Source organism: Martes martes (genome assembly GCF_963455335.1).
Source record: "Martes martes genome assembly, chromosome: 15".
Lineage (NCBI taxonomy): Eukaryota > Metazoa > Chordata > Mammalia > Carnivora > Mustelidae > Martes > Martes martes.
The window spans coordinates 2,887,933-2,914,588 of record NC_137903.1 but is presented as its reverse complement, the minus strand read 5'-3'; the positions used below and the strand labels follow the sequence as shown (position 1 = coordinate 2,914,588).

At 47.7% G+C, this 26,656-nt stretch overlaps 1 protein-coding gene across 1 annotated transcript; it reads left to right on the top strand.

The window, feature by feature from the left end:
- Nucleotides 1–3,085: 3,085 nt before the first annotated feature.
- Nucleotides 3,086–16,805, top strand: LOC308355581 (Fc receptor-like protein 2; the record flags this gene model as incomplete). The annotated part of the gene is made up of 11 exons (XM_080823899.1): nucleotides 3,086–3,091; nucleotides 5,113–5,167; nucleotides 5,303–5,569; nucleotides 5,815–6,099; nucleotides 7,372–7,659; nucleotides 8,041–8,319; nucleotides 8,626–8,742; nucleotides 14,982–15,098; nucleotides 15,349–15,414; nucleotides 16,647–16,678; nucleotides 16,767–16,805. 11 exons carry the CDS (start codon nucleotides 3,086–3,088, stop codon nucleotides 16,803–16,805), a joined length of 1,551 nt encoding a protein of 516 aa, XP_080680025.1.
- Between the last annotated feature and the right edge of the window lie 9,851 nt (nucleotides 16,806–26,656).

Below are 26,656 nucleotides of genomic sequence, written 5' to 3'. Positions count from 1 at the left end.
TCCTTAACAGTATATCGTGAACAACTTCCATTGCTATTAAATATTCTACAGAATCATTTTAATGGCTGCTTGATAGTACACTGTTTGACACATAATTTATTTTTTAACCTGCTTTTTGGGGTATTTTTCGCACTTTCTTTTTACAGCACTCTAAGCAAGGCGTTGATGATACGACGTATGACATCACATATATACGTCGGCATTTCCCGAAGGAAAGCCATGTCTGTAGGGAGTGACGATGCTAAGTCCTCACCTGAACAGAAGACACCAAGCCTATGATTCAGTTCACTGCCAGTCAGTCCCCAGGTTACAAATGCCAGCGATTTTATGATTTACAGTTTCGTGCTCTGTCAGGTCCACAAAGAGACATGTATCTGCCTGTTCAGCCTGCCCCTGAGTGGACTGGGGCCCAGAACACTTACAGGAACCACATCTAATCGGAACGGGAGAGATAACAGGATCTGGGGATGTGTGCTCTGGAGGGCGTGGCCGCGCTGGGGGCAGACTGCCGTCAAAAGCAGCGTGGATTGGAACTACGCAAGAGGGCAACGTTTCCAACGATACAGAGCACTTGCTATGAATCGTAGCGACATCGTGTTCTAGAAGGCAAGCTATGGACTGAAGAAAAGATCACCCAGGAAGCCTGGGGGTTGCACCTCTGGTCCTGCTCTCCTGACGAACACTGAGAAGCATTATATATCACAGTAAGATCCGACAGCGTTTGAGGGTCAGACTGCGGAATGGGGCTGCCTGAGTTTGGCTCTTGGTTGTCCCCACTGGAAACGGACCATGATGATCTTGGTCCATTACTTGCCTTCCCTGCTGCCTGTTTCCCCAGCTGTGTAAGGGGATGGTGCGGACTCCAGAAGCTTGCTCGGGGCATCGAATGACCCCGTGAGTGTGAGGCACCTAGAACTGCGTCCAACTCATGAACAGTGTGTGTGTTAACCATCTTCAGCGTCGAGAGAAGGCGGTGCTCTGGCACCTAGAGGACCATCATCATTCTCACAGCACCTATAGGAAAGGAGATCGTGGCCGGACATTGACAAGCCCTTCCACTTCCTTTTTTTTTTTCTCTAATTGTACAAAACTTACTTTGAAAAGCAGTTTCCATTCCCTGCACACAGACCCCGGCCGGTGGCTGAAGGAACATCTCTTCTTTGAGAGCTGAACCAAGTCCTCATGCTTCTGTGGTCATTGCTGGTCATCTTTGGTGAGTCTGATAATTGAATTAGGACGGAGGTGGCAGCAGTTGGAAGTCTCCAGCTCCGGAAAGTCCTGAGGGTGTGTCAGAGCCCAGGACCAGTAGGAATGCTCGGGTGTCTGCTTCAAGCTCAGGGAGCAGAGTCTGAGGCACAGCAGTGAGCTCTGGGCAAGTCAGACTGCAGCGCATCCTTGTCCTTAATGGTCAAGGTCAACTACCTCGGTTGTCCCTGGGTTATAAGCTCCTGCTTTGATATCTTAGATAATTCATAGAGTAATATGTTCTCATAAATACAGTTTTAATAATTTCAACATTTGCTACTTCTCTGTGAGAACTATTTAGACAGTTATCTCCAAGATGGGGTTCAGAGATGCATGGACATCCTTCGCTCAGGCTCCTCTGTTGAGCCTTGGGCTACCAGGACAGGGGAGCTGCTGTAGGGAAACAAGGTTCCTTTCTCTACATTCAGGAGACCAGCCAACATTTGTTAATTAGTAAAAGGACTCTCACATAAAATATAACCAGAGAAAAGGAGTCCGTTCGAGGCAGGTTCAGCTTCCAAAACTGCTGTGCTGGTCTCAGGCCATCAATAAGCAAGGTTGTGCCAGAACGTGCCCTCGTGGGTCTTATCAGGACTGCAAGACATCCATCAGTATTAACCGTCAGGAAACTTCAGAGACCTAAAGGTTTATTACTAACAGAGCCTTGAAACTACACAGCACCTCCAGGATCACACAGCAAGGTCGTGGGGAGAGAAACACAGGGGTCTGGGGTTCTGCTCTTATTGGGGTGGAGACTGGGGACCCACACCTTCACGGGCTCACTCTTTGCTAGTGAATTAAAACAAATGAGTGGGAATTGAAAGCTTGAGAAGAGAATAAACCAAGTGGTCCACATGGTCAGTTATGGAAATCCACCAAGATCTCCAAAATGAAGAAACCTCAGCCTCAGAGCAGAGGAGGTGGCCCCGCTCTCTGTCTGGTCTGGTGGTTTCAGTGTGCTGGGGTCACAGTCTTCTGTGGATGCCTCGGCATCAAAGTTTAAGTCATGCACAAAACCGGGCCAAGAAAAAACCCCAGCTGTCAAGGTTTGCACTTCAAACTCTGCCTGGGTGTTTCCTGATGAACCCTTGGTGATGTGGGATATGATGGTGGATGCCCGGGTGTGCAGGAGGTTGGTGGGGAGAGGGAAAGGATGAGGAGATGAGAGAATCACGGAACATCTGGCTCCGTCCATGGGCGCGCCCCTGGTTCTGCCTTTGGAATCACCTGCCTTGTGACTGTAACAAGAGTGAGGGCCAGCTGGTGCTTGAGGGAGATCGTGTTGTTGGTGATGATGGAGTAGAGGAACAGAACAGGGGGTGATGGGGCGTTGGGGAGCAGTTTAGCAGAGTAATAGAAATGTCTAAATTATAAGGGCAAACGCTCTGGGCTAACCTCAGATTTTTGATTCCCTCACAGCTCCTCTCAGTGAAGAGGCAGGTGAGTCACCTACGTCCTTGTTGTTCTGGGGTCTGGTCTCTCCACCGCCTGGTTCCCGTGAGGTCCTTCAGAGAGGGACGAGTACAGGCTGTGAAGATGTCCTGGTGTCGCAGCTCCTCTGGTCCAACCCGCCTCAAGATGGGCCCCCTTGGATGGGTGAGGACGGCCTGCCCGGCCCGCCCAGGTAGAGTCCACCGCCTGGTCACCGCCCCAGCTGTAGGGGTTGTGGCATCTGGAAGAGGGATTGTAGGCCAGACAGCCGGCCCCCGGGCCCTTGGGGGAGGACGATTCTCCAGGCCCTGGGAACATATCTCCTCCATGAGGTCGGACTGAACGTCTTCACAGTTTTGAGAACAGCTGTTCTCTAAGACACACGGCCAAGAGCCTGTGTGCGGTGGCGATGGCGGTGGGTCATCGTTGCTCCGGCCCCGGGGGGTGGCGGGGGGGGGGGATTCAGTGCGTTGCCCTGCGAGAGTCAGAGAGCATCTCTGCAGCACCTGCTGCACGTGCTGGGCTGCCCTTGCTGCGGGAGAGCTGCTGGGGCCACGCTGCAGGCGGGGCACACTTTCTGTCCTGAGACAGGCAGGCGAGGGTCTCCCAGGCTGTGGTCCGCTGGCCCTGGCTCCGTGGCATCACTGAACTCTGCGTGCCATCGTACCCACGCTACCTTCCTAGCGCTGTGTGCCTACAGCTAATCTCACCTTGCTTTTCTTGATTTCAGCTGTGCTCACCAAAGGAAGCGTAGAAACAAGACTTTATTCTATACGTAGAGAGACTGGCCTGAAGCTAGAGTGAGGGAGGTTTGTTCCCGGGCCTCACCAATACCAGCCGCCAAGGGCACAGGGTTCTTAGGGCTCCAAGGCACTGTCTTGGGAGAGCAGACCCTCACCTCACCTTTCATGGCAAGAGAGGAATGGGATGGGGTGCCAGGGGCCGCTGCAGCAGCTCTGGCCCGGAGCCCGTTCAGCAGCAGGACTCCTCTGTTGCATGCATGCTGGGCCATGAAAGGTCCTCAGCAACCGACCACAGGCTCCCGTAGTCAGCTGCGGCCCCGGGCCCATGAGCTTGTCCATCATGCACCTTTTCCATGGCCTCTCTAACCATGACACAGAACGTCTGTCCCCTTCCCTGATAGCTTTCTCCCTGGACATTTTCCCAGGTTCTGGAGGAAGTCTGTCCTAGTGGTTTAAACATCAGCTTGATTGTACGTTCCACAGCCAAGTCCCCAGGGGATCCAGTCTCCATCAGTGAAGGAGAGCGCAATCTCAAATAAGCCGCAACCCCCCTTTTCCGCCTTTCCAGTTTCATTTTTGATAACCCAGAAGGTTCTCCTCATGTCCAACAGGCAAATCTGGTTCTCCTCCTGGAACCGTCAGTAGCATGTTTTCCAGAAATTATGATTCTAAATTTCACGAGCGTCCTGTGGCACGTTGGTCTGGGTCTGCAGGGGTATTTTATGAGGCACTCCCTCCTTTATACGGCTGACCTCCGCTTCCCTACAGTACACATCCAGCTTCTGGCCGCCATGCCGCCAGTGAACGGGGGCAGGAGATTTTTGTTTGGGGTATAACTTAGTTCTTCACCTCAAGGTCAAAATCCTCAACTGCAGCCCTGAAAGGTAATGCAAATGTCCCAGACACAGAAGGTGGTCTGGTACCGTAAATACACAGTCACAAGGCAGGGTCGGAGACAGGCAGTCCCAGGGGAGGACGCTTACTTTCGGCAATGACTCTTTTCACTACGGTCAGTCCCCTAAGACCTGAACTTTGAATGAAAGCTCCCTTCCACTAATTACTCATGGACTGGGTGGGGATGTGTTTGGAAACTAGTCAGGTGGGAAGTCCTGAGGTTTGAGGTATGGGGTCTTATTCCAGTAACCAGATACCCAGGCCCCCTTGGTGGTTTCCTCTGGCCAGACAAGAAGAAGACGGAGACCACGAACTTAGAGCACAGTGTGGTGCCTTCAAAGGCTGGATCAGAGCTGAGGAGGTAGGAAAGCAGCGTGTCCCCTGAGGACCGAGGTCCCCCGTGTGAGATCCCCAGTAGAGAGGGCTAACCGGGAGGAACTTCGCTCTCATATCTCTGTGAAAAATTAGGTTTACTTTGACATTTGTGTCGTCACCCCCAGACTCAGACTCCTGTGTTGAAACCCTAATCCCAGGAGGATGGTAGCTGGGGGTGGGGCCCTTGGTAAGTATAAGGTCATGGAGGTGGCATCCTCAGGATGAGAGTAGAGCCCTTAGAAAACGAGGCCAGAGAGCTAGAAAGTGAAAACACACAAGACGCCTGCCGTCTTCAGCCCGGAAGAGCGGCCTCACCAGAACCTGACCGTGCCCGCACCTCGATCTTAGACTTTCAGCCTCCAGAACCCTGAGAAATAAATGTCTGTTGTGAATAAGATACCTGGCTTACGGTGTTTTGTTACAGCAGCTCATGCTGACTCAGATACCCCACAGAAAAAACGAGGACGTGGTGGCCCCAAGTAGGTAAGGCGGGGGTTGGAACGTCCATCCCGCCTGAAGGGAAGGAACCGCGTTGTCCAAGAGCACAGGAAGAGGTCAGGCATCTGGCCCCAGCAGAAACGGCAAATCCAGCCCCCTCACACCCTCTCTTGCAGACTGGCTGACCCTCGAGGCTCCCTCCGTCGTCTTTGAAGGAGACAGCATAGATCTGATGTGCCAGAAGAAAAAGGACTGGTGGACAATCCAGACCGTGGTGTATTACAAGGATGGAAAACAGTTACAGTTTCCAGACAAAGTCTCCAGCGTTTCTATCCCACGTGCAGCACTGAGTGACAGTGGCCAGTATTCCTGTTCTGCTACCGTCAAAACATACTTCCGTTCGAAATCAGACTCTTCAAGAAGCGTCGGGATTGAAGTACTAGGTAAAAGCTTCCCTCCTGTGGGAGCCGGGCTGGATGAGACCAGAGCAGAGTGGGCGGGTCCCTGGAGGGGACACCTGCCCCCACAGCAGATGTGAACCAGAGTCCCGCGGTTAGACCGCAGGAGGGAGCGGGTGAGGCAACCTGTCTGGTCTGAAGGTCATTGTCTGGTCTGAAGGTCATGTCGGCTGGGGTTGCTTTTGAGCACCCAACTTCCTGCTCAGGACGCTTGTGATCCTTCTCTCCAGAGCTGTTTCCACGCCCGGTGCTCACCGTCAGCTCCTACTGGCCCACTGAGGGGAGCCCCGTGACCCTGACCTGTGAGACCCGGCCTTCTCCACAGAGGTCAAACGTTCAGCTCCGATTTTGCTTCTTCAGAGACGGCAAAGCCCTGGGGTCCGGCTGGAGCAGCTCCCCAGAGCTCCGGGTCCCCGCCGTGTGGACGGAGGACTCAGGGTCCTACTGGTGCCAGGCGGAGACAGCAACTCTCATGGTCAGAAAACAGAGCCTCCAATCCCAGATTCACGTGCAGAGTAAGTACCCGTGGGTCTCAGCGTGGGGAGTCAGGCAGCTTCACTCCTGGACCCTCGTCTTTTGGGTTCTTTTGCAATTCCTGTCCTTGTGGAAAGTGGGATGTGAGCTAGAGAATGGGCGTTTCATAAAAATAGCAAATGGACAAGCTCCTGTTAAAACCAGAACCCTGTGGAGTGAAAGTGGAGACCGGATTGACCTTGTTGGGCGTTTGTGAGTCAGCAGGATCCCAGCCGGCAGAGAGGTGCTCAGGGGGGTTGTAGGAAATGCAAGTACTTATAGGCTTGAGGTGGGGGAAGGGGTTCTTAGCAAAATAAAAGAGAGGATTTCCTCAGGCCAGGACATCTTTGGGGGAGGAGGAAACTGCCAGGTTTTGTTGTTGTTGTTGTTGTTGTTGTTGTTTTTTGGTCACAGATGACCTCTTTAGTGCAGATCAGGAAATTGCAGACTGACTTTTAGGAGGTCGTGTTCCCAGGATGGGCTGAAACTGTGATTAAGTCTTGGCGTACTGTCTATGGGCACCAATACTGCATTTGCAGCTTTTTTTTCCTTCTGTTTTAAACACTCCTTATAACCTTTCTCTTCTTTATTGAAGCCATATCCATCAGCCATAGCTACACTGATCCCTTCCTGCCGTGGTGGTGTTTAGGAGTGAGCTGGGACTTCACCCAGCAAGGCACCGGCTCCCCAGGGGCTCTGCACATCCCTCCCACCCCACCCCCACCCGGCCACTAGCTTGCAACACAAGTTGGTTTGTTAGAAGGCACCACAGTGCTCCAGAGTCGGGGACACATGAAGCATCGGACAAAAGCAGAAATCTATGTGAACCAAGTGGCCAGAGGAGGGGTTGTAATTCGTGTGGACCCTTGAAACTGAGAGTAATGCAGAAATTGTCATTGATGTTGTTAGTGGGAACGGTGCCTTTCCTGAGGTAGGACTGATGCTACCAGAGACGCCTTCACTCCGTGCAGAAGGCCCCACTTGGCACAGCGACTCCTCCCCCCAGAAATGTTCTCCTGTCCTTGGAGCAGATGACCCATCACACATTCGTTAGTGATCCCATGATATTAGGCAGGAGGGGGGGGGGTGGGACATGCAATGTAAACACTCATATTCTTCAAGAGTCATCACTGTGGACTCCCTTCGTGCACTTACAATGGGTCACATGAGCCCCGCCCTTACTCCCACTTCAAGCATTAGCGTGAAGAAAGGCCCAGCCTGGTTCCAGAGTCCTCCCAAGTCCAGCTCCTCACCCGTCATCTTCGTCTGTCTAGGAGTGCCCGTCTCTAACGTAACCTTAGAGATCTGGGCCCCCAGGGGTCCGGTGATCGAAGGAGGGAACCTGGTCCTCCTCTGCTCTGTGGCCAAAGGCACAGGAAACATCACGTTCTCCTGGCACAGAGAGGCCACAAGAACCAGTGTGGGAAGGAAGACCCAGCGTTCCCTGTCAGCGGAGCTGGAGGTCCCAGCTGTGCAGGAGGGCGATGCCGGCCGCTACTACTGCAGAGCTGACAACGGCCATGACCCCATCCAAAGCCAGCTGCTGAGCGTCCGAGTGAGAAGTGAGTTGCACTCTGAGTCCGCCCAGACAGAAACCCCAGAGCCAAGGCCGCGGTACCAGGAGTCACATGCCAGGGGTCAGCGGCAACTGGAGGGTGGGTCACCCCTGCAAGTTAGACAGCAGACATCCTTCTTTCCATGCAAGAGAACATAAAGGGGACTGGATTGGCATTAGAAAAACACAAGCTGATAATGACAAGGGACCGTGTCTTTAGGCAGTAGCCCAGACTTGACATTCCCCCAAATACTCAAGACGTTGTTAAGAATCTTGGAGACACGCAATGACCAAGGGGCCAGGCCCGTCACTGAGGTCCTAGTCTGGGGGGTCTGTGTGTCTGCTATGGCCTCACAAATCCTCTCCACCGGCCCCTTGTCTCCCTCAGGTCCAGCGTCCCGCCCCGTCCTCACCCTCAGGGAGCTGGGGCCTCAGGCCGTGGTGGGGAGCATGGTGGAGCTTCACTGTGAGGCCCAGAGGGGCTCTCCCCCGATCCTGTACCGGTTTTACCATGAGAATGTCACCCTGGGGAACATTTCGGCCCCCTCTGGAGGAGGAGCATCCTTCAACCTCTCTCTGACAACGGAACATTCTGGAAACTACTCCTGTGAGGCCGACAACGGCCTGGGGGCCCAGCGCAGCGAGGTGGTGCCACTCAATGTCACAGGTGGGTTGATGGTCCCTGGACACAGGAGTGTTATGAACAATGGCTCTGCCCCAGTCGTCGGCACGGGTACCATATCGGGCTTTTGGAAGGTAGGCGGAGGTCCAAGTGATGTGTACTGTGTGTGGGAGTTTGGAGAAGGTGATCTCAGGCCTGGCTGCTTCTCTTCTCTCCACAGCAACCGGGAAAGTACACATCATGCTCAGATAACGTGTGAAATTGTATTAACCATTCCTGCACAGTACTGCACAAGGATTCCAGGATGCAAGACTTGACCCTCTAAGCCTGACGCACTGTGTCTTCCTGCAGGGACCAGTGGCTGCAGAAGAGACCATGTCACAGCCAGAGTTCTCAGGACGCTGTGTGGTGGCCTCGGTTTTCTAGCTGCTGCTCTGCTCTGTTATTACTGGTCCCACAAGATCGCAGGTTGGTTATCTACCATCTGTTTTGATTGTCTTTCATTGTTGTGAACTTTTCCATTACTGAGACAGATTGGATTTGAAAAAAGGAAGAAAGAAAACCTCCCCAAATCTGATGAATTATTTTTACACTTCATGACTTTCTAAGGTTTCATGCAGTGGGCAATGCTGCCATATTACTCATTTTAGAATACGTCATGTTCCCCTGTGTGGAGATTAAAACCATTAACACAGTCCTTCATGCTTGCCTTTTAAATAAAAATGTCCAATTGTTAAATCATTTAATAATCTTCAATAGACATTATCAGTTTATGTGCAGTGGAGTAAAACATAAGTAACTGGATTTAAAGAAAGGAAAACAATTTGGTACACTTTTCTCCTTTATTTATTTTCTTATGTTATGTCACCATACAGTACATCATTAACTTTTGATGCAGTGTTCCATGATTCGTTGTTTGCATATAACACCCAGTGCTCCCTGCGATACATGCCCTCCTTGATACCCATCACTGGGCTCACCTATCCCCCACACTCACCCCTCTAAAACCCTCAGTTTGTTTCTAGAATCCACAGTCTCTCATGGTTTGTCTCCCCCTCCAATTTCCCCCAATTCACTTTTCCTTTCCTTCTCCTACTGTCCTCCATGTTATTCCTTATGCTCCAAAAGTAAGTGAGACCATATGGTAATTGATTTTCTCTGCTTGACTTATTTCACTCAGCATAGTCTCTTCCAGTCCCTTCCATGTCGATGCAAATGTTGGGTATTCATCCTTTCTGATGGCTGATTAATACTCCATTGAGTATATGGACCATATTTTCCTTATCCACTCATTTGTCGAAGGGCACCTTCGACAACTCTTTCCACAAACTCTTTCCACAGTTTGGTTATTATGGCCATTGCTGCTATGAACACTGGGGTACAGATGGACCTTCTTTTCATACATCTGTATCTTTGGGATAAATACCCAGTAGTGCAATTGGCGGTTTGTAGGGTAGCTCTATTGTTAATTTTTTGAGGAAACTCCCTACTGTTTTCCAAAGTGGTTTTACCAACCTGCATTCCTACCTATAGTGTAAGAAGATTCCCCTTTCTCCACAACTTCTCCAACATTTGCTGTTTCTTGCCCTGTCAATTTTTGAAATTCTAACTGGTATAAGGAGGTACCTCAGTGTGGTTTTGATTTGAATTTCCCTAATGGCTAATGACAATGAACATTTTTTCAAGTGTCTGTTAGCCATTTGTATGTCTTCTTTGTAGAAGTGTCTGTTCCTGTCTTCTGCCCTTTTCTTCACTTGATTATTTGTTTTTGGGGTGTTGAGTTTGAGAAGTTCTTTCTAGGTCTTGGATAGATCTTGAATATTTATTGATTTCTTATTAGTTACCCATGGCAAGAGCAGTGACTCCTCTTTCAATTCTTGGATGTCTCATATGGGTCACATGGGACATCTTCATGCACACGTTGTGGCTGGCGATGGCTGGAGGGTGGGACCTCGACTGAGACTCTCAGCTAGAACACAGGCACAACCTCTCAGTGTGGCCTGGACCCTTTGCAGCATGATGCTGCAGGGCAGTCAAACATGTTACATGCTGGCTTCCCTTTCAAAAGTAGGTGTGATAGTGAATGTGCAACGTGTTTTTCCAACTAATTTCAGATGACTTGGTTTCACTGGGTCCCTGAGAAACTTGTCCGATGCAAGGAGAAGGAGCCCAGTCCCCACCCCCAAATGGAGGTCTCGGTGTTAAAGAATTTGCATATTTTTTAAATTTCCACACAAACCTCTACACATTCCAGTCCGTGCCTCCCCACCCCACCAGACATCCTGAAGCTCCAGCCCTAGGCTGCCCTGTCTGGCCTTGATAAATCCCCCACAGGACCAGCGGTTCCAGAGCTAGCCCTCCTTCCCAGAGCCTCATAGTTCTTCTCTATCTTATCACCTCTTCAACACTATAAATAGACTTCCACCAGTATTTTGTCCGATATTTCCAGTTCTCAGAAGAAAGGTCTGTTCAATTTCTTCTTCTGTCTGGAAGCATCAAAACACCAGCTTTACTAACCAACACTCCCACAAAGCTGCTGTGTTTTCCTCATAACTGCATCTCTGCTCTATTTGTAGGACCAGGAATTTTGAGGACTCCTCTAAGTGACATCCCATTCTGACTCCTACTAGTATTCTGCTAGCCAAGACATGTTGTCTATGACCAATTATTGCCTCTGTTGGGTATGGCAGGCTTACACATATTATCTGTAATTATAAGAAATGATTTTTAAGTGTGTATTATGGTCCAGGTTTAACAATCTTGGGGAAGTTAAGTGGGCAGCCTTGTTCACACAGCCACTAGAAGGCAGAACTAAGACTGGGTCCACACTGGCCTGGGCACAAAGCCTCAACCCTGCCTGTAGAAACTCATGACCTTAACGATCCTCCTCCTGCTTGTTTCCTGGTTTCCCCCATCTCCCCTCTTCAGTGAGTGTCATCTATTAATCTCTAAGATACAGGACAAGCATGGGGCACAACAGAAATGCAAGATAAACTTTAAACTTGCAAAATGCTTCCTTAGACCCATCAGCTACCATGGGATGAAAGAAATTTTGGAAACTCATCAGATAGTGCAAATGTAATTCAGTTTTTTCAAGTCCAATGGAAGCTATATTTTTTAAATAGACCATTCAAGACTAAGGAACTGTGATTTTTTTTCTTTCGTTATAGTTTTTAATTGATAAAAATATGAAGCTATGGAGAGGTGGTTTGTTAACATAAAATGATTTCTCATTCATCCATACTGATGAATTCTCTCACTTTTCATCTATATACCAATATACTATTGATTCTTTCAAATATAGAAACATTCTACAAAGCAAAAAAAATTTATCTTCTCCTTTTCAATTTTTATGCAAATTATATTTTCATGTCTAATTATATGCTCAAGGACCTCTGGTATCTTATGTGGATAAGCTTGTCGGGTTCCTGTTTTTGAGGGAAATTTTCTAGTATTTCTCTGTTATGTAGTGTACATACCTCTTTTAATTAAGTTCCAATTCTTTTAATTAAAATACCTCTTTTAATTAACTTCCAGCATTCTTATTTTATTAAGACAATTTCTCAGAAACTACTTTTAATTTTTGCTAATACTTCATTGGTATCTGTGATGATAATCATATATTTCTCTTTTTCAGGTATTAAATCAACTAATTTTATATTATACCAGAATACCTAATATTGACTGATCTTTGCATTCTTCATAAAAATCCAATTTTAGCGATGCAGTTTTGATATAACTAGCAATCTTTTGAAGGGCTTTTTTTTTCCCCATTAATAGTAATGTTGACACTTGCCAGATTTGTTGTTATTGTGATCTTTTCTGGGTTTTGTACTCACCGTTACAAAGGAAGCTCAACATTTTCCTTCTTTTTGTGTGTCTTATGTGTTCTGGAATAGTTTACGGGGTAATATAATGACCTGTTTTCTCAAGATTTTGTGGGGCTCCCCTGTGGAAACTGTGCCTGGTGGGTTTTGGGGTAACAGGTCTTTGACAGCTGTTGCCGTCTCTGCTCTTGTAACTAATCTTGTGAGAAGTGCTGCTAGTGCTCACCAACACCCAGCCCTCCCTTACCTCTGGGCACATGGACAGCTGCATTTCTCTGTCTCCTTGAAGCAAGGTGTGGCCAGTGAAATGGGGGCAGAAGCCGCTTGCACTGTTTCCTGTCAGAAGCATCTACCAGCGAGATGCTGATGTCCCGTTGTCCTTCCCATGCGCTGGTGCTCATGCAAATGCATGTAAGGTTAACAGTGTCTCTAGATGGTATGGCCTCCAGCAGCCTCGGCCCCTGAGGGACTCCGTCCCTGAGTGACTGAACCCCCAGCAGATTTTTGACAAGTCTGCGGCATGAGTGGGAAATTTACAAACCTTCGCTGCTATAAACCCCTGCAAACCGAGGTTGGTTTGTTCGTGTAGCAGAACACGCTCCATCCTGACCGACCACCACACTCTGCTCACAGTTTCCTTATCTTCTAGGGAATTTCCCTAGAAAATTGTCTGTTTTATCTAGGGTCGCCAATTTGCTTACTTAGAATTGAGTGAAGTGGTGCCCTACGGTTCTTCTAGGTTCCCCGTGGCGGCACTTACCCTCCGTGCCTTCTCCTTTCACATTCTTGAGTGGCGTAGAAAAGGAATATCCCCCCTTTTGATTAAAAAGTGAAGCTGCTAGAATGATCTATTTGATCTGTCCATTTGCTTTCTAATTCTGAAATTTCTGCTTTTATCTTCGTTAAGTGACTGCATTCTGTTCTTGTTAGTCTCTTTAGAACAAATTAGACATTTAATTAGACATTTAAAAGATTTGCTTTCCCTTGTCTTATATATTTATATATGTATTTAGTAGCTTAAGACTTAATTCCCTAAAATGTATATGTTACAGATATATCCAGATTTCTTCACAGTTGTTATGAATTTCCAGTCACACTAAGATCAGAGATCGTTTATACCATATTCATTTTTTAGAATATTTTTGAAGTTTCCTTTGGGAGCCAAGATATCATCAAGTTTTGTTTTTGTTCAAAAGTGCTTTGAAAGTAGACCAAAGTCCACTTCAAAAATAATTTACTCAGGAAGGAGGTGTTAGAATCACATATACCGATTTCATACTGTTTGAAGATGCCATCCCTCGCCTTATGGTGGAATGACTTTTGGCTTGGTAGAAAATCCTGAGATCCTTCTTCCTTTCCTTGAAGAAAATAAGGTAGTTCTTCCTTCTCTAACACTGTATCCAAAAACCCTGGTCAAGCTGGAGAGCTGGCTATATTACTATCTTCCATGATTGCTGAGCCGTCTCTAAACTAGAAGGGCTCTGAGTAGGCTCATGCTCGGTGAGAAGCACAAATGAGCACATCCCCAAATGCAACATGACTCTCGAGACTGATTATGTCCCTCGTAGTGGTCTCTGCTCCAGCCATGTGCACTGGTCCTCTGAGCTGTGAGTTGAAGGACCAGGAAAGAGCTCCTTGACCACTGGTGACGCAGCTGACACGTCCAAGCTGCTCTGCTGTGTTTCTCGTTCTGCATCTCTCTGTAAAGCTAGAGGGTGAGAAGGAGGTCCCAATGGGTCTTACGAAGGTCAACATCAAGCCCTATCCCTAGACCATGCTTCAGAATGGGGGTTGCAGTATCAAAACATTTAGAAAGTGAGAATGTTCCACCTGAACAAGGAGGCCAGTAAAAGTCATCAGCAGTTAACATATATTTTGCAATAATTGAAAGAGCAATAAAAAATCCAGAAAGAGTGACCCATGCCTGTGGGGTTCGCCATTGGGAGTGGCATGTTAGACCAGTGGGATTGTCCAGCCAACAGTGCTGGAGAAAACAAGGAGTCCTTAGGATGCAATGCAAGTGGATCCCTACTGTGAATCTTATACCCACCAGGACCACATGTGGTTAAGTCAGGGGAAAGTTTCAAGAGATAAAGAGGTCTTCCCTAAAACGAATGTTCCTTCATCTGCTTTTCAGGAAGACGCTCTGCCCCGCATGCACCCAGGTGAGAACTTTTCCTATTCAGAATGGGAACTCTAGAGAACGCCTCCCTTCATGATTTTCCATCGTGAATCATGCTCCTGCTGCTTGCCCAAGTCACACGGTATCTTTCCGTGACACTCAGCCATGTCTGTGTTCATTACATTTGTGGATCAGGGTGCTGTCTCGTGGTAGCCCATGTGACAAGGTGCTGTCCTGTGTGGGAGTCAAGATTTCTAAATTACTTTACTAATTCACATATTCAAGATTATTTACGGCGTACTTACAATGTATGAGTAAGTTCTTGTCAGACTTTGAAAGGTGTGAAAACATGCATAAAATGGAGTTTATTTCCAGAGGGGACGTATTGTCTTATGAAGGATATATGATACACACAGTATACAAAGGAGAGAGAGAGAATGATGAAAAAGAAGCAGATGAAGTTCCAGGAGACCTTATGAGAGAAAAAATTAAAGCTGAGGCAATATAGTTCTCTTGTTTGTAACTTTTGAAAAAGTTAAAGATGAGGAATAGAACATTTTTGCCAGATCAGAGTGGCCATCCTTTAAAAAAATACTCTGCGATTCTGTGGCCTGTCTCTGGCTGCCCACCTAAAAGACCACACCTTGAGAGGCTAGACTAAGAGCCATCAAATCACCCGAGCCAAGTGCCACATCGGCCTGGCTTCTCCCACATTCTCCCCAGCCTGCCTCCTCTGTGTTCTCGCCCTTGCCCTGGAGACTACCATGTAGTTCGTTTGCTTTTTCTCAGAGACGCTTCCAATGCAAACCCTCAAGAGTCCACACACGCCAGCTCACTCCCAGACATAGAGGAGCTGCAGCCAGACTATGTCAATGGTGAGTTTCCGCTGGAAGGGGCTCCAGGGCTGCATCGGGGAGGGAAGAGGAAAGCAGGTAAAAAACATGAGGAGGTCTGCACGCCCTGACGCCCCGAGTCCCGATCTCAATCAGTAAATGACCCTCGATCAATAAATGACCCTCATGTTGGGGTTGGGAGGACAGTCACAAAGCAGGGGTCTGGGACGGCACATATAAAGTTTGAACCCTTGTCCATGGACATCTTTGAACCAATGTCTTTTCCCCGCAGTGGGCCCTGTAGATGTGGATGTGGTTTATTCCCAGGTCTGGAGCATCCACCCACCAGAAGACTCAGGTGAGAAACTACAAAATTGTTCTTGTTAGATGCATCTCGCCAAGAAAGGGGCACCATGCGCGCAACTGAGGCATGCTTACGTCATCTGACCTTGATCTGAAACCTGTGGACCCAAGAGGGAGCAAGAGGTATTTGCAGGCAGGTTCTCAGGGAGGAACTGAATTACAAAACAAAACAAAACAAAAACAGATGGTCAGTTGAGAACCGACAATTAGCGAGAATCTGGGATATACGGCAAAGGAATAAAACAAATCAGGAAAGAGTGAGAATATCTGAAGTACGGTATGTAAAGTCCAGGAGGAATCGTCCCAGTTGAGGGGCGTCAGGACCAGGCTCCTTTGAAAGGGCCTGCAGTCTGGAGACACGATGGAAGGGATCACTGAACACATCAGCCTAATCTGGAGACTTGTGCTTTGATGTGTAGTCTTCCGAGAATTGAGTCAGTAGTTCTTTGGAAGTGCAGAGTCATGTCCTTCAAGTCACTGCTCCACTGCCCTTAAAGCTGCAGCCTTTAGCCATGTCCTTTGCTCTGTACTCCTGGCTGCTTCTGTTGAAGCCAGGGGCTGCTGGCCGCTTGGCAGGTGTCCCAGGAAAGGGTCACTCAGCTGTGCTCCTCTGAACCACGGAAGCTGGGTCCTCGGCCAGGCTTGCTTCCAGCTGTACCAAAGCAGCCTGCAGAGAGCCCATGACCCTGTCATTCTCCTTCCCTGCCTGGGACCAGCCCAGCAAAACTGAAAAGGCACAGTCCTGCCCACTGCATGCGTATCCTCCAGGCCCTCCAGGGGTTGATGTGTTGCCAAGGGCAGGAGGGGGATTGAATTCCACTCTGCCCACCTGGAATGAAGGGAGAAGGAAGCAGCCTCCACACCCCCAAGTGGTAGTGTGATTCAGGTCTCCCTTCCCTTATCTCTGTGTCCCATCTCCCTCTACGTAGTGCATGAACACCTGCGGTTTTATCTGAAGGACATAAAGGGATAACAGGAGAAGGAGCTCTGACAGAATTGTCAATGATCTGCAGAAATTGTATCAAAGAGAGGAAAGGTTTTGTTTAACAAGGGTTGGCAGAAGGCTTAGAGCTTGGGTGGTCTTCAAAGGACTGCAGAGTGGACAATATTAAGGCATGGATTTTACAGAGGAACAGGAGAAGCTGGAAACCACACGTTAAGCATTGACATCCTGTGCTCTGGAGCACTGTCTGAGGATGAAGTCCAAGTGTTTTCTTTTCTCCACAGCAAACACCAGAAGGACCATTCTGGAGAACAAGGTGAGCTGGCCTCCTGGAGAGTTCATTCCCCATGTAGCCCCCCACCAGCCCGAGTCCTTTTCTTCCTTCACCTGTGCATCTCTTCCAGGACTCCCATGTCATCTACTCTGACGTGAAGGAGACATAACCCTTGGAGAAACTGGGGGGGCAGAACCCCAACAAGGATGGAACAGCACTAAGGGCCACAAAAAAACTTTATAAAAATGCCAAACTTCATGACGTCTCACAGACAGAATGTGCTGCAAGTGCTGAGAAGGCCAGCTGGGTCATCGTTCCGGTTCTCATCAAGTTCTCTCTCAATGTGTGCTTCCATTTAGCCAATATTTACTGAACTGCTATTGAGTCCCAGAAGCTGTGGGGGATGGTTATCTTTGTTATCGTCTCTCTTTTTAAAATTTTTAATTTAAATTCAATTTAGTTAACATAGAGAGTCTTATTAGTTTCAGAGGTGTAGTGATTCATCAGCTGCATATAACACCCAGTGCTCATTACATCAAGTGGCCTCCTTAATGCCCATTGCCCACTTACCCCATCCCCCCCCCACCCTTCCTGCCAGCAACCCTCCGTTTGTTTCCTAGAGTGAAGGGTCTCTTACGGTTTGTCTCCCTCTCTGTTTTTATCTTATTTTATTTTTCCTTCTCTTCCCCCATGTTCATCTATTTTGTTTCTTAAATTCTACATATGAGTGAAATCATATGGTATTTGCCTCAAAGTTCAAAGAGTTGAGGAAAAACAATGAGCACGAGAAATGAGGCTTCATCTACATCTGCTCTGAGGTGATGTGAACAGAATCCATTTCTGGGCTTCTCTTCGTCTTCCAAACTGGGAATTCATTGTCTTCTGTTTCCAAAGACAGACATCTCAAGTTTTAAATACATCCTCCCCTGCTCTTGTGAGAACGTTAGGGTTGAGTTTGTGGGAAGGAGTAGCAGCTTGGGCCATATTTGTCCACTTTTGAATGCTTGGTTTGTACATTGATTCACATTGATTTAAAAGTAACAAGGGTATTTATGTCTTCTTGAAATGCTAAATATTTTACATCCATTGGTACAATCATGCAAGGAGTAAGATCATAACCTCTGGGAACCCCTGCCTAGGGTGGGGTCCCAACCCCATCGCCCACTAATTGTGTAGTCTTGAACAAACTACTTAACCTCCATGTGCCTCAGTTTCTTCACCTTTAAATGGGGAAAACCATTTGTTAAATATTCATAAATCACATAGAACAATGTCTGGCATTAAGTAGCTCCAAATGAGTTTTCATTAAACAAAATACGCATAATTTTCACTTAGCCCCAAACTTAGTACAAAAATGTTTTACAAGTTGGGTAACAAGAATCTCCAGCAAAATGACTATCAAATGCAACTATCAGATTTTTAATGCTTTGATTAATATCTTCTATAATCCACTCCCCTGCTAAAGATAGGTCAACAATGGGAAGGACAGAGGTGACTGCAGGCTTGGGTTTGGTCATTAATCTACACAGAGATAATCTGGAATATTTTAGAAACTATACACAACAAATTTGATGTTTATCAGAAAGAAATAATTAAAAATGGTTATAATTCTGATGGCTAAGTAGCCAGGGGCCCCTCTGATCCATAGAGGCGGACCGTCTAAGAGCTGACACTTAACGCTCCTCTTGTCCACACACTTCGCGTGCATGTGTATGACCCCAGTATTCTGCAGTCTGAGGGCTACCACCTGGACATGACTGAAGTCACAAAACCCGTGGGTTTTTGTATATAAAATACGGTGTCTTCATTGTAGAAAATTTAGGAATACAGACAGTGAAAGAGACTATTAACTCACTCATACTTTCATCACTCTGACAATTGTTATTATTTCAATAGCCATCAGCCAGAGTATTTTCCATGAATGTGCTCTCGAGCTCATAAATATGTGATTTTAAAGAAATAATAACTGTAACCTGTTTTTATTCATGCCATTAAATGTTCGAAGATCTTTGTAGTTTGCTTGGTATGTTTGGATACATAGTAACTTGTTTTGTAAGTTACTTATTTGGGGACCGTTATCATATTGACAATTACTCACCGTGATGAACCGTATTGGAGTGAATATCTTTGCTTCTAAGTCAATATTTTGGGGTGTATTACAGTTTGGAGAGATTAAACGTATTACTTTATTCAGAGTCAGACAATAACTTGGCAGGATTTCTCCCGAGGAACCTGAGTACTTGTGGGGAGAGTCCCTCAGCTTACCGTTACTGTCACAACTCAGAAGTGAAGGAGAGAACAACAGTTTCCATGGCCCCCGCCTTCTAAGTGAGCAACAGATCAAAGCCTGGAGGAGTCTCTTGCTTCCTTGCTCTCTTTTCATACAAAACATCCTGAAGAGCAGCTTCTAGCTCCTGCCTCCTGTGACTCTTGCCAGACCCCCCTGGGACAGCTGCTGAGAGTCTCTTCTCCAAAGGCAGAGTGAGGAGGACCTGGTGCTGCTGTAGGGGTGCTCGGTGCTGCAGGCATGTGGGGACTGGGACAAGAGGAATGAGACAGGGAAGCAAGAGGATGGAGACCCAGCATGAGGGATCCCTGGGGCTCTCGTGGGGTCCAAACCTCCGGCCAATGCCTAGAAGCCATCTGAGCCCACAGCCAGTCCAGTCTCCGGAGATCGTCGAGAAGACCCTAGTTTCCAAGCGTGCGTAGACGTGGCGCCTCTCCATTTCTATCAGGGAAAATGATAGTCCCTCTTTGTCATAAATTTCTATTCTGTTTATTTGGGAAACTTTGTAAATGTTGTAATTGGGATTTTTTTTTTTTTCAGTACTAGACCCTCCTTTCTTCCTTTGTGAGTGTGAAGTGGAGAAGGAGATGCCGAGCAGTGGGGAAGGTGCCGTCGGTGGGGAGACGTGGAGAGCAGGAGGTCAGAGAGGACAGGGAGGGGGAAGAGGGGCAGAGTGGATGGCGCAGAGGCCTGGGCACCACGGAGGAGCAGAGCCTGGGCCCTGGCCCCTGGGCCCCGCCCTGCTGCCCTGGGCGATGAGCACCAGGTAGGCTCCCCCTGCTCCACCTCGCGGGTGCTGAGAAGTGCTGTCCTTCTGCCCGGTTCAGGAAACACACGGACTCCGCCCCAGACACCTGAGGTCGAGGCCTGCTCCCCGTGCGGGCCCCAGGCTGCTGCTGGCATACGGCATCTGTGGAGCGGACAGAGGCCGACCGGCTGTCTGAAACTCTTTGGTTATTGACCCTTTCTCTCGGGGACTCATCACGGGTGCTCTCTGGCCTGGCTCTAGCTCACACACCTCTTTGTTTCACTAGCATTTGGTGTTTTTTTTTCCCCATTAAAAACTTTCCATTTGTGGACAAGACGGCTCCAGGCTGGTCCGCATACTCTACGCCTTGGAAATCCGTGAACATCAGGAAAGTGGGAGCCTATCAGAGCCTCACACGGACCGCCCCAAGTGCGGGGCACAGAGATGCGAGGAAGCAGGAGCTGCTCGCAGAGGCAGAGGCGGACGGGGGGTGGAGTGCTCTCTGGATGAGACTTTGCTCCCCAACATTGTTCGGAAGGGGTTCCCTGCCGGACCCTCTGGGGCCCTTGTCCCGCCAGCAGGGTCTGGGCTCCGCAGGACCCCAGCCGTCGTGGGCCCCATATTCAACAGCAGGTTGAGGTGGGCTGCTGGTCCCCTGAGAATTCCCGTCTCCCACCTCCACCCACAGCGCAAGGGTTGTGACCATCCCTGAGGGACAGAGACGTGCTTGGGACAGAACAGGGACCACGGCAGAAGCACAGAGACATGCGCCGGGGTGGGTGAGCAGGGGGAAGCACACGGTGGGCGTCCTCCCCTCCACGCCACCTGAACCCACCAAACCGTGCACAGCTTAAGAATAGCCACGTCAAGACCATAAACATGGAAATCGTGAAAGTCAGAATAAGTAACCGGCAGGTGGACGAGCTCACACGTGGATTGATACTGAGGAACCAGGGAGTAACCTGCAAGGTCAGAAAATCTCCCCCAGAAATACCAAAATGGGGTAGAGAAACGGAAAGTCAAAGGAAGGCAGTGCGGGCGCTGGCTGTGCAGGCGTCCCTGTGCGTCACCTCCGTGCTATAGGCACAGGTAAAAGAGAAGGAGGGTCTGTGGGGAAATCACCCAGGATCTTACATGAGCAGAGAAAAGAAAGATCTCACATGGGAAGTGTCCTAATTTGCTGAGCTGAGTAGATCGTGAGAGCTGAACATCACAGTTCGGCAGATGAGTGTCAGAGACCAAGGGACAATTCCGAAATAGTCAAGACAGTAAAACACTGTAGGTTGCAGCCATTAGGTGAACTTCCAGCTTCCTACAATAACAATCAACATGAGACGTCAATGGAAAATAGCATTTTCAAAGTGGAAATTATAAAATTTCATACCTAGCAGCCCTTTCCTTTATCTCTGAGGATGAATGTGGTCTTCTCGGGTATAACAGGTCTCAGTATTTTATACACACACCAGACACCATACACCACACACACACACAGACACACACACCCCACACGCAGCACACACCCCACAGACGCTCCACACACTAGACACACACCACATACACACAGACAAACACAGAGACGCACACAAACACACACACACCTGAAGACATTCTTAGAGAAAGTGCTCTATTGAGCTGAAAAATATACTCAGAGGTATGCCAGGAGATACGGAAAGTAAGTTTGAGCAATTAAATGTAAAATTTTGTTGTTTGTTTATTTTTTATTAATTCAAAGTGCATTTATTAAATGCTTACTGTGTGCCAGGCCCTAGGAGTGTGAAGGTTACTAAAACAGTCTCTAACCTCAGGTCTACTGGGGAAGACAGAAGTTTTTAAAAATTATAAAACCCACAGGAGAAACAAACACGCCTGTCGTGTGTTTGTCCCCATGACAGGGAAATAGATAGAAGAGATTTTATTCTGCGTCCCAAACCAGGAATAAGCTCTCTCCTCTGATCCCAAGCACTTTCATTCCTCTCCTAAAAACACTTGTGTCAGGGAAGTTTCACCTGTGACACGGAGGATGGGCACAGGACAGTCAGGGATTCGCCAACTGAACAAAGAAAGGGCAGGTGTTTCAGGCAAAGGCAAGTGCAAAGGAACTGGGGCCAGAAAGAGTCCTTCCAGTACAAACATTTTTCCCCATCACTAGAGAGCTATGTACGAGAACAGGAGGAACCAGGGGGTGTAAAGTTTCTGTTTTTAAGTAGCAGGCTTCAAAGGCAAGGTCCTTACCCTTAAAACGCATCTGTTTAAGACAGAGCCCAATTATGAGTACTCAGCTTTCTCTGAACCTAATACAGCAGATAACCTATTGTTTATTTTTAAAATTATTTTTTTCTTGGTGATCTAGAGGACTATTTTCAAACTTCTTTAAATATTTCATAAGTAATATCTGGCAGTTTCCTAACCAATTGAGTATATTTTTTTGCAAAATAAACCATTTCTCATCTTTCAGCAAGAAAAAAAGAAAATCCCACTAAATTTGAATAAAGACATCACCCAATGAGTTAGGACACAACCAAAGTTTGTTTTAACTATTTCTTTGGGGGAGGGGACACCACACTTCTACTCAACTAAGAGGAACAGTTTTATAGTCTTGAGGTTTCGTGGGGTTTTTTGTTTTTGGGTTTTTTTTTTTTTTCACTCATCATGCCATGAACCCACAGGGAATGGGTTCCCAGGGCTCAGGCTCCTTTCTGTGGTTCCCGCAGGGTACGTCTCTGGGTGGGACAAGCAGTGGGACCCGAGCACCTCTCTCTTCGGCTTCCTTCTCTTTCTGATCACTTTCCTTCACGCGCTTCAGGAAGTCAGCTTGGCCCTTTGAGTGCGTACTACACACACTGTGCACATTAATTCTCTTGGCACGAATCTGGCCCTTGTGTGTTCATAGCAATGCCCACAGCCTGCTGGGTGACATGAGAGTCTCCCAGATCTGTCACAGTGTCACCTTTCTTGTGGATTTGCACGTACGTGGTCAAAGGGACCACTCCACATGTTCTGAGAGGCTTAGGGAGGCTTTTGCTGGTGCCTCTCCTCTTTCCCTTTGTGTTGGTCATTTTGGCGAACTACTAGAAGATGGTGGTTCTGGCTGAAATTTTGTTGCTTAAATAAGCAGTTGTTAAATGTTGGAAAGAAAAATAAAATAAATTTTTAATTTCTATGACTTAAACCCTAGACTCTGATAGCACCATGGAAGGGTGGGGAGGAATTATTTCAAAAAATACAAATGAGTGTTGTTACTCATCTTAGTAGTCACGGACTCCAGGAAATAGAGTGTGTGACTTTCAGAGCAGCCCGTCGTCCCCGGGCCACGGCCACCACAGAGTGCATGGCCGTGCCCCCATATGTGCTGGATTGGGCAAAGCCACCAGGGTGTCTTCACCAAGGGCTGTAAGTAAAAGGGCTATTCATAAAATTTGGTTTGGAAACAAAATCTTAGAATGGACTGAAATTTACCAGCCCAGGCTCGGCCAACACTGAGACCGCTGCAGAGAAGGACAGCGTGCTTGGAAGGAAGCACAGGGGGGGCAGGTGCGCTCTGACGTTTGGGGAGAAGCAGACACCACAGCACTCGGCACGGAGGCTGTCGGGGAAGGCGAGCTGGCAAGTGCACGGGAGACGACTTTCGATTCATGCTTCTCGGCTCCCACTGGGGTGGTGCAGACAGCTAAACTCAAGTCAGGGAACCAGCAGGAGCACATCGGCCCGGGCTGTGATGAGAATCCTGACATCACTGGGTTCTGGGGGGCTCAGTGCTGAGTTAGCAGGGCTGGTTGGGTGGCTGACAAATGAATTCTGAAATTGCGAAATCCAGAGTAACCCAGAGAACCTGTTGGCTTCAAGACTCGTCAAGGCCAACTTCACACAGAAGTGAAAGTGGGGCAGAGTTTGGCTCCATTTACCAGAAGGTGAACAGAATTTTGGTCTCCGGGTTAAAGATGCTGCATCTCAGTGGTGTCACCCTTTCAGAGGTACAATTCCAAAAAATTCCAATTCAATAAATAAATAAATAAATAAAAGTCCTTTCAACTAGCTATGAGGATCTGGGATAAAGATCAGAATGCAAACAGGTCTGGAGGCCATTATGCCCTGTGGCCATATGGGGAGGGGGTGGAAAGCCCGTGTGAAAATGTTGGGAAGGGACTGAGCTGAGAATGAGGTAGCCCTGTAAGGCTGTCAACAAAACCCAAAATCTGGTGTCTGTGAAGCTCTGGGAACAACCCTCCTTTTAGGGTTGGGACCTCAAAGGTCCCCACTGCCCATGTAATGGTGAATTGGAAGTAAGCTAGCCTGCATGGCTTCAACTCATTTGGTGGCTGGAAGACTGCCATGCTTGGATGTGGGTTAAAATGATCTTGTCCTGGGACACCTGGGTGGCTCAGTGGGTTAAGCATCTGCCTTCGGCTCAGGTGGTGATCCTGGGATCCTGGGATTGAGCCCCCGAGTTGGGCTCCCAGCTCCCTTTGTCCCTGCCTCCTTTTCCCCTGCTCATGCTTGCTCGCTCACTCTCTCTCTCAAATAAATTCATAAAATCTTGAAAGAAAGAAAGAAAGAAAAAGGAAGGAAGGAAGGAAGAAAGGAAGAAAGAAAAGAAAGGAAGGAAGGAAGAAAGGAAGAAAGAAAGAAAAAAAGAAGAAAGAAAGAAAGAGAGGTGATCTTGTACTGCTAGTGCTTCCAGATCCCCAACTTTTCCAAAATGAATTTTAGCAATTAAATATTCTTGGGAAAGAAATAATTCAACTTAGGCTTCAAATTAATTCTATAAGTTAATTTCCAAATGCAATGAGCGCATAAGACAGGCCCATAAGGAAACGAATCACCATGAGTCACCATCAGAAGAAGTAGAGAGGCAGGTCACACCCGCAGTCGGCTGATCAAGACAAAAGAAGAGAGAAAACACCAAGAACCAGTGTCTGCAATGAAGAACATGCCATGACCATATATTCTGAACTTATTAAAAATTAAAACAAGACGATAACACTTCATTTTAGTAAAAATGAAAATTAGATGAAATAGACAGTTCCTGGGAAAATTCAAACTTTTTTCCAGGAGGAAATAGTGAAAAATACACTGAAGAAGACACCAGGAGAGAAACAACACCTGACCAGTGCTGCAGTGATGGAATAAATTGAACCAATGGTTTAAAACTTGCAACAAAGAAAACTTCAGGCCCAGAGAGCATCCCTGGCAATTCTACCAAGTGTTCTGAAAGACATGATGCCAATGGACCCAAACGCCTGCAAATATTTGAAAAAGGTAATGCATTTTTTGAGTGATTTTATGAAGCAAGCACAGTTTTTATCACACTTGTTGCCCTTTTGCTGTAAAAACTCATGTAATGCTTTGCAGGGTTTAGAGATCCTGTCTCATTTCTCTTTGTGTCTCCAATAGCAGCTATGGGATATCCCTGGAGGTTGGTGGCCACACTCACAGATGGTTTACCAGAACCAGCTCTGCTCCAGTGCGTATCCTCCTGGCACCACCGGGCAGGTCCCAGGCACTCTGGGCAGTGCTGGGCAACTGCCCCCAAGACACAGGGGGAAAATGTTAATTAAATAACACCAATGTCATTTGGCATCCCAGGGTGAAAATTTGCTTCTAATTATGATTTCCATCCCACTTCCAGTCCAAAAGGCTGTTCAGACGCTCTACGATGAGATTTAAGAGTATCCTAAGGTCCTCTAATAGTAAAATTACAACAGCCAGATGCCATAAATTGTACTCTAAACCCCTTCTCTTGTCAATTTCCCCTGGAAGAAAGTGAGGTTCAAAGATCTGATCCCCAGGTCAAAAAAATTCCAGACACATTAAAAATCAAAATAAACCAAACCCTGACATCATATTCTCTTTTGTGAGTCAAAATTCTAAAGAAATGAAAATCACCCTTTACCCTGATTTCTCTTCTGACTCGATCTCCACTAAGAAGCGGTTCTCAGTGTCTCGGTGGAGCTGTGGCTGGTGGAGCAGGGCTGTTCCCGGAGAACCAAACACTTCCTTCCAGGACTGTAGAAATTGGATTAATGCGGTGCCAAGATTCTCATGAGCCACACTTGGTTTTAATGATTTCAAAGTATTAACAGGATTCAGAGATGACCCCAGCACAAGCCCCCGGCCCTGCACCCCCTGGATTTTAAGAGGCCAGCCCCAGCCTGGAGCACATACACCGAGCAGACTCACACCCCAGAGACGGTGGGTAAGGTCTCCAAAGGCCCTAACAGAGGCCCGATCACATATGAGGAAAGGAGGGGAAGTGAGTCCTCTGTTTGGCCTCAGTAGGGTGTAAGTTAGTTGGTGTCGGTTAACATACACTCAGCTGTGAGACACCCTTCCAGCAAAGGTTAATGCTGGCACCCAACATTTGCTATCTTGGGGGTGGGTGGAAACCACCTATTTTGTACCTTCTCTTAGCTTTCACTTCCCCTCTGAGTGAGGTGCATGACGCTGCGGTTCTGGACGGAGTGGGGTCCCGTGTGACACGGCGTCTACAGCAAGCAGGCAGGCTGCTACTTCCTGAGAACGGCTCTGGCCTGACAAGCCAGATTCACCAGGTCCCAACCTTATTCCAGGCAGAAGAGGTATCTCAGCGGATTCTGGAAATGGAACGGCTCTGTGCGTATCTGAAACTTACACCTCAAGCAGTCAGTCCAGGAAGACTCGACTCTTCCCCCCCGTGCACCCCAAGAACCTGACCTTCTCCCCACTTTCAATTTCCTGAATTTGTCAGTCACATTCTTGGAGGGCACGGGCAAGAATTAATATGGCTATGAGAATGAGAGGTCCAACAAAGAAACCTTTAATATTTGACCATAATTCTCCCCCAAACCAGGCACCTAACAAATTGTTAAAAACAAAGGGAAGGATCTTGTAGACCCTCAACTTGAGTATTTACATTTTTTAGCAGTCCTGTGACAGTTTTATGGTTATCTGGGATGTATACGCTGCATTCTGTTTTTAATAATGGCACAAGCACCTCTTGTGCTTCTGT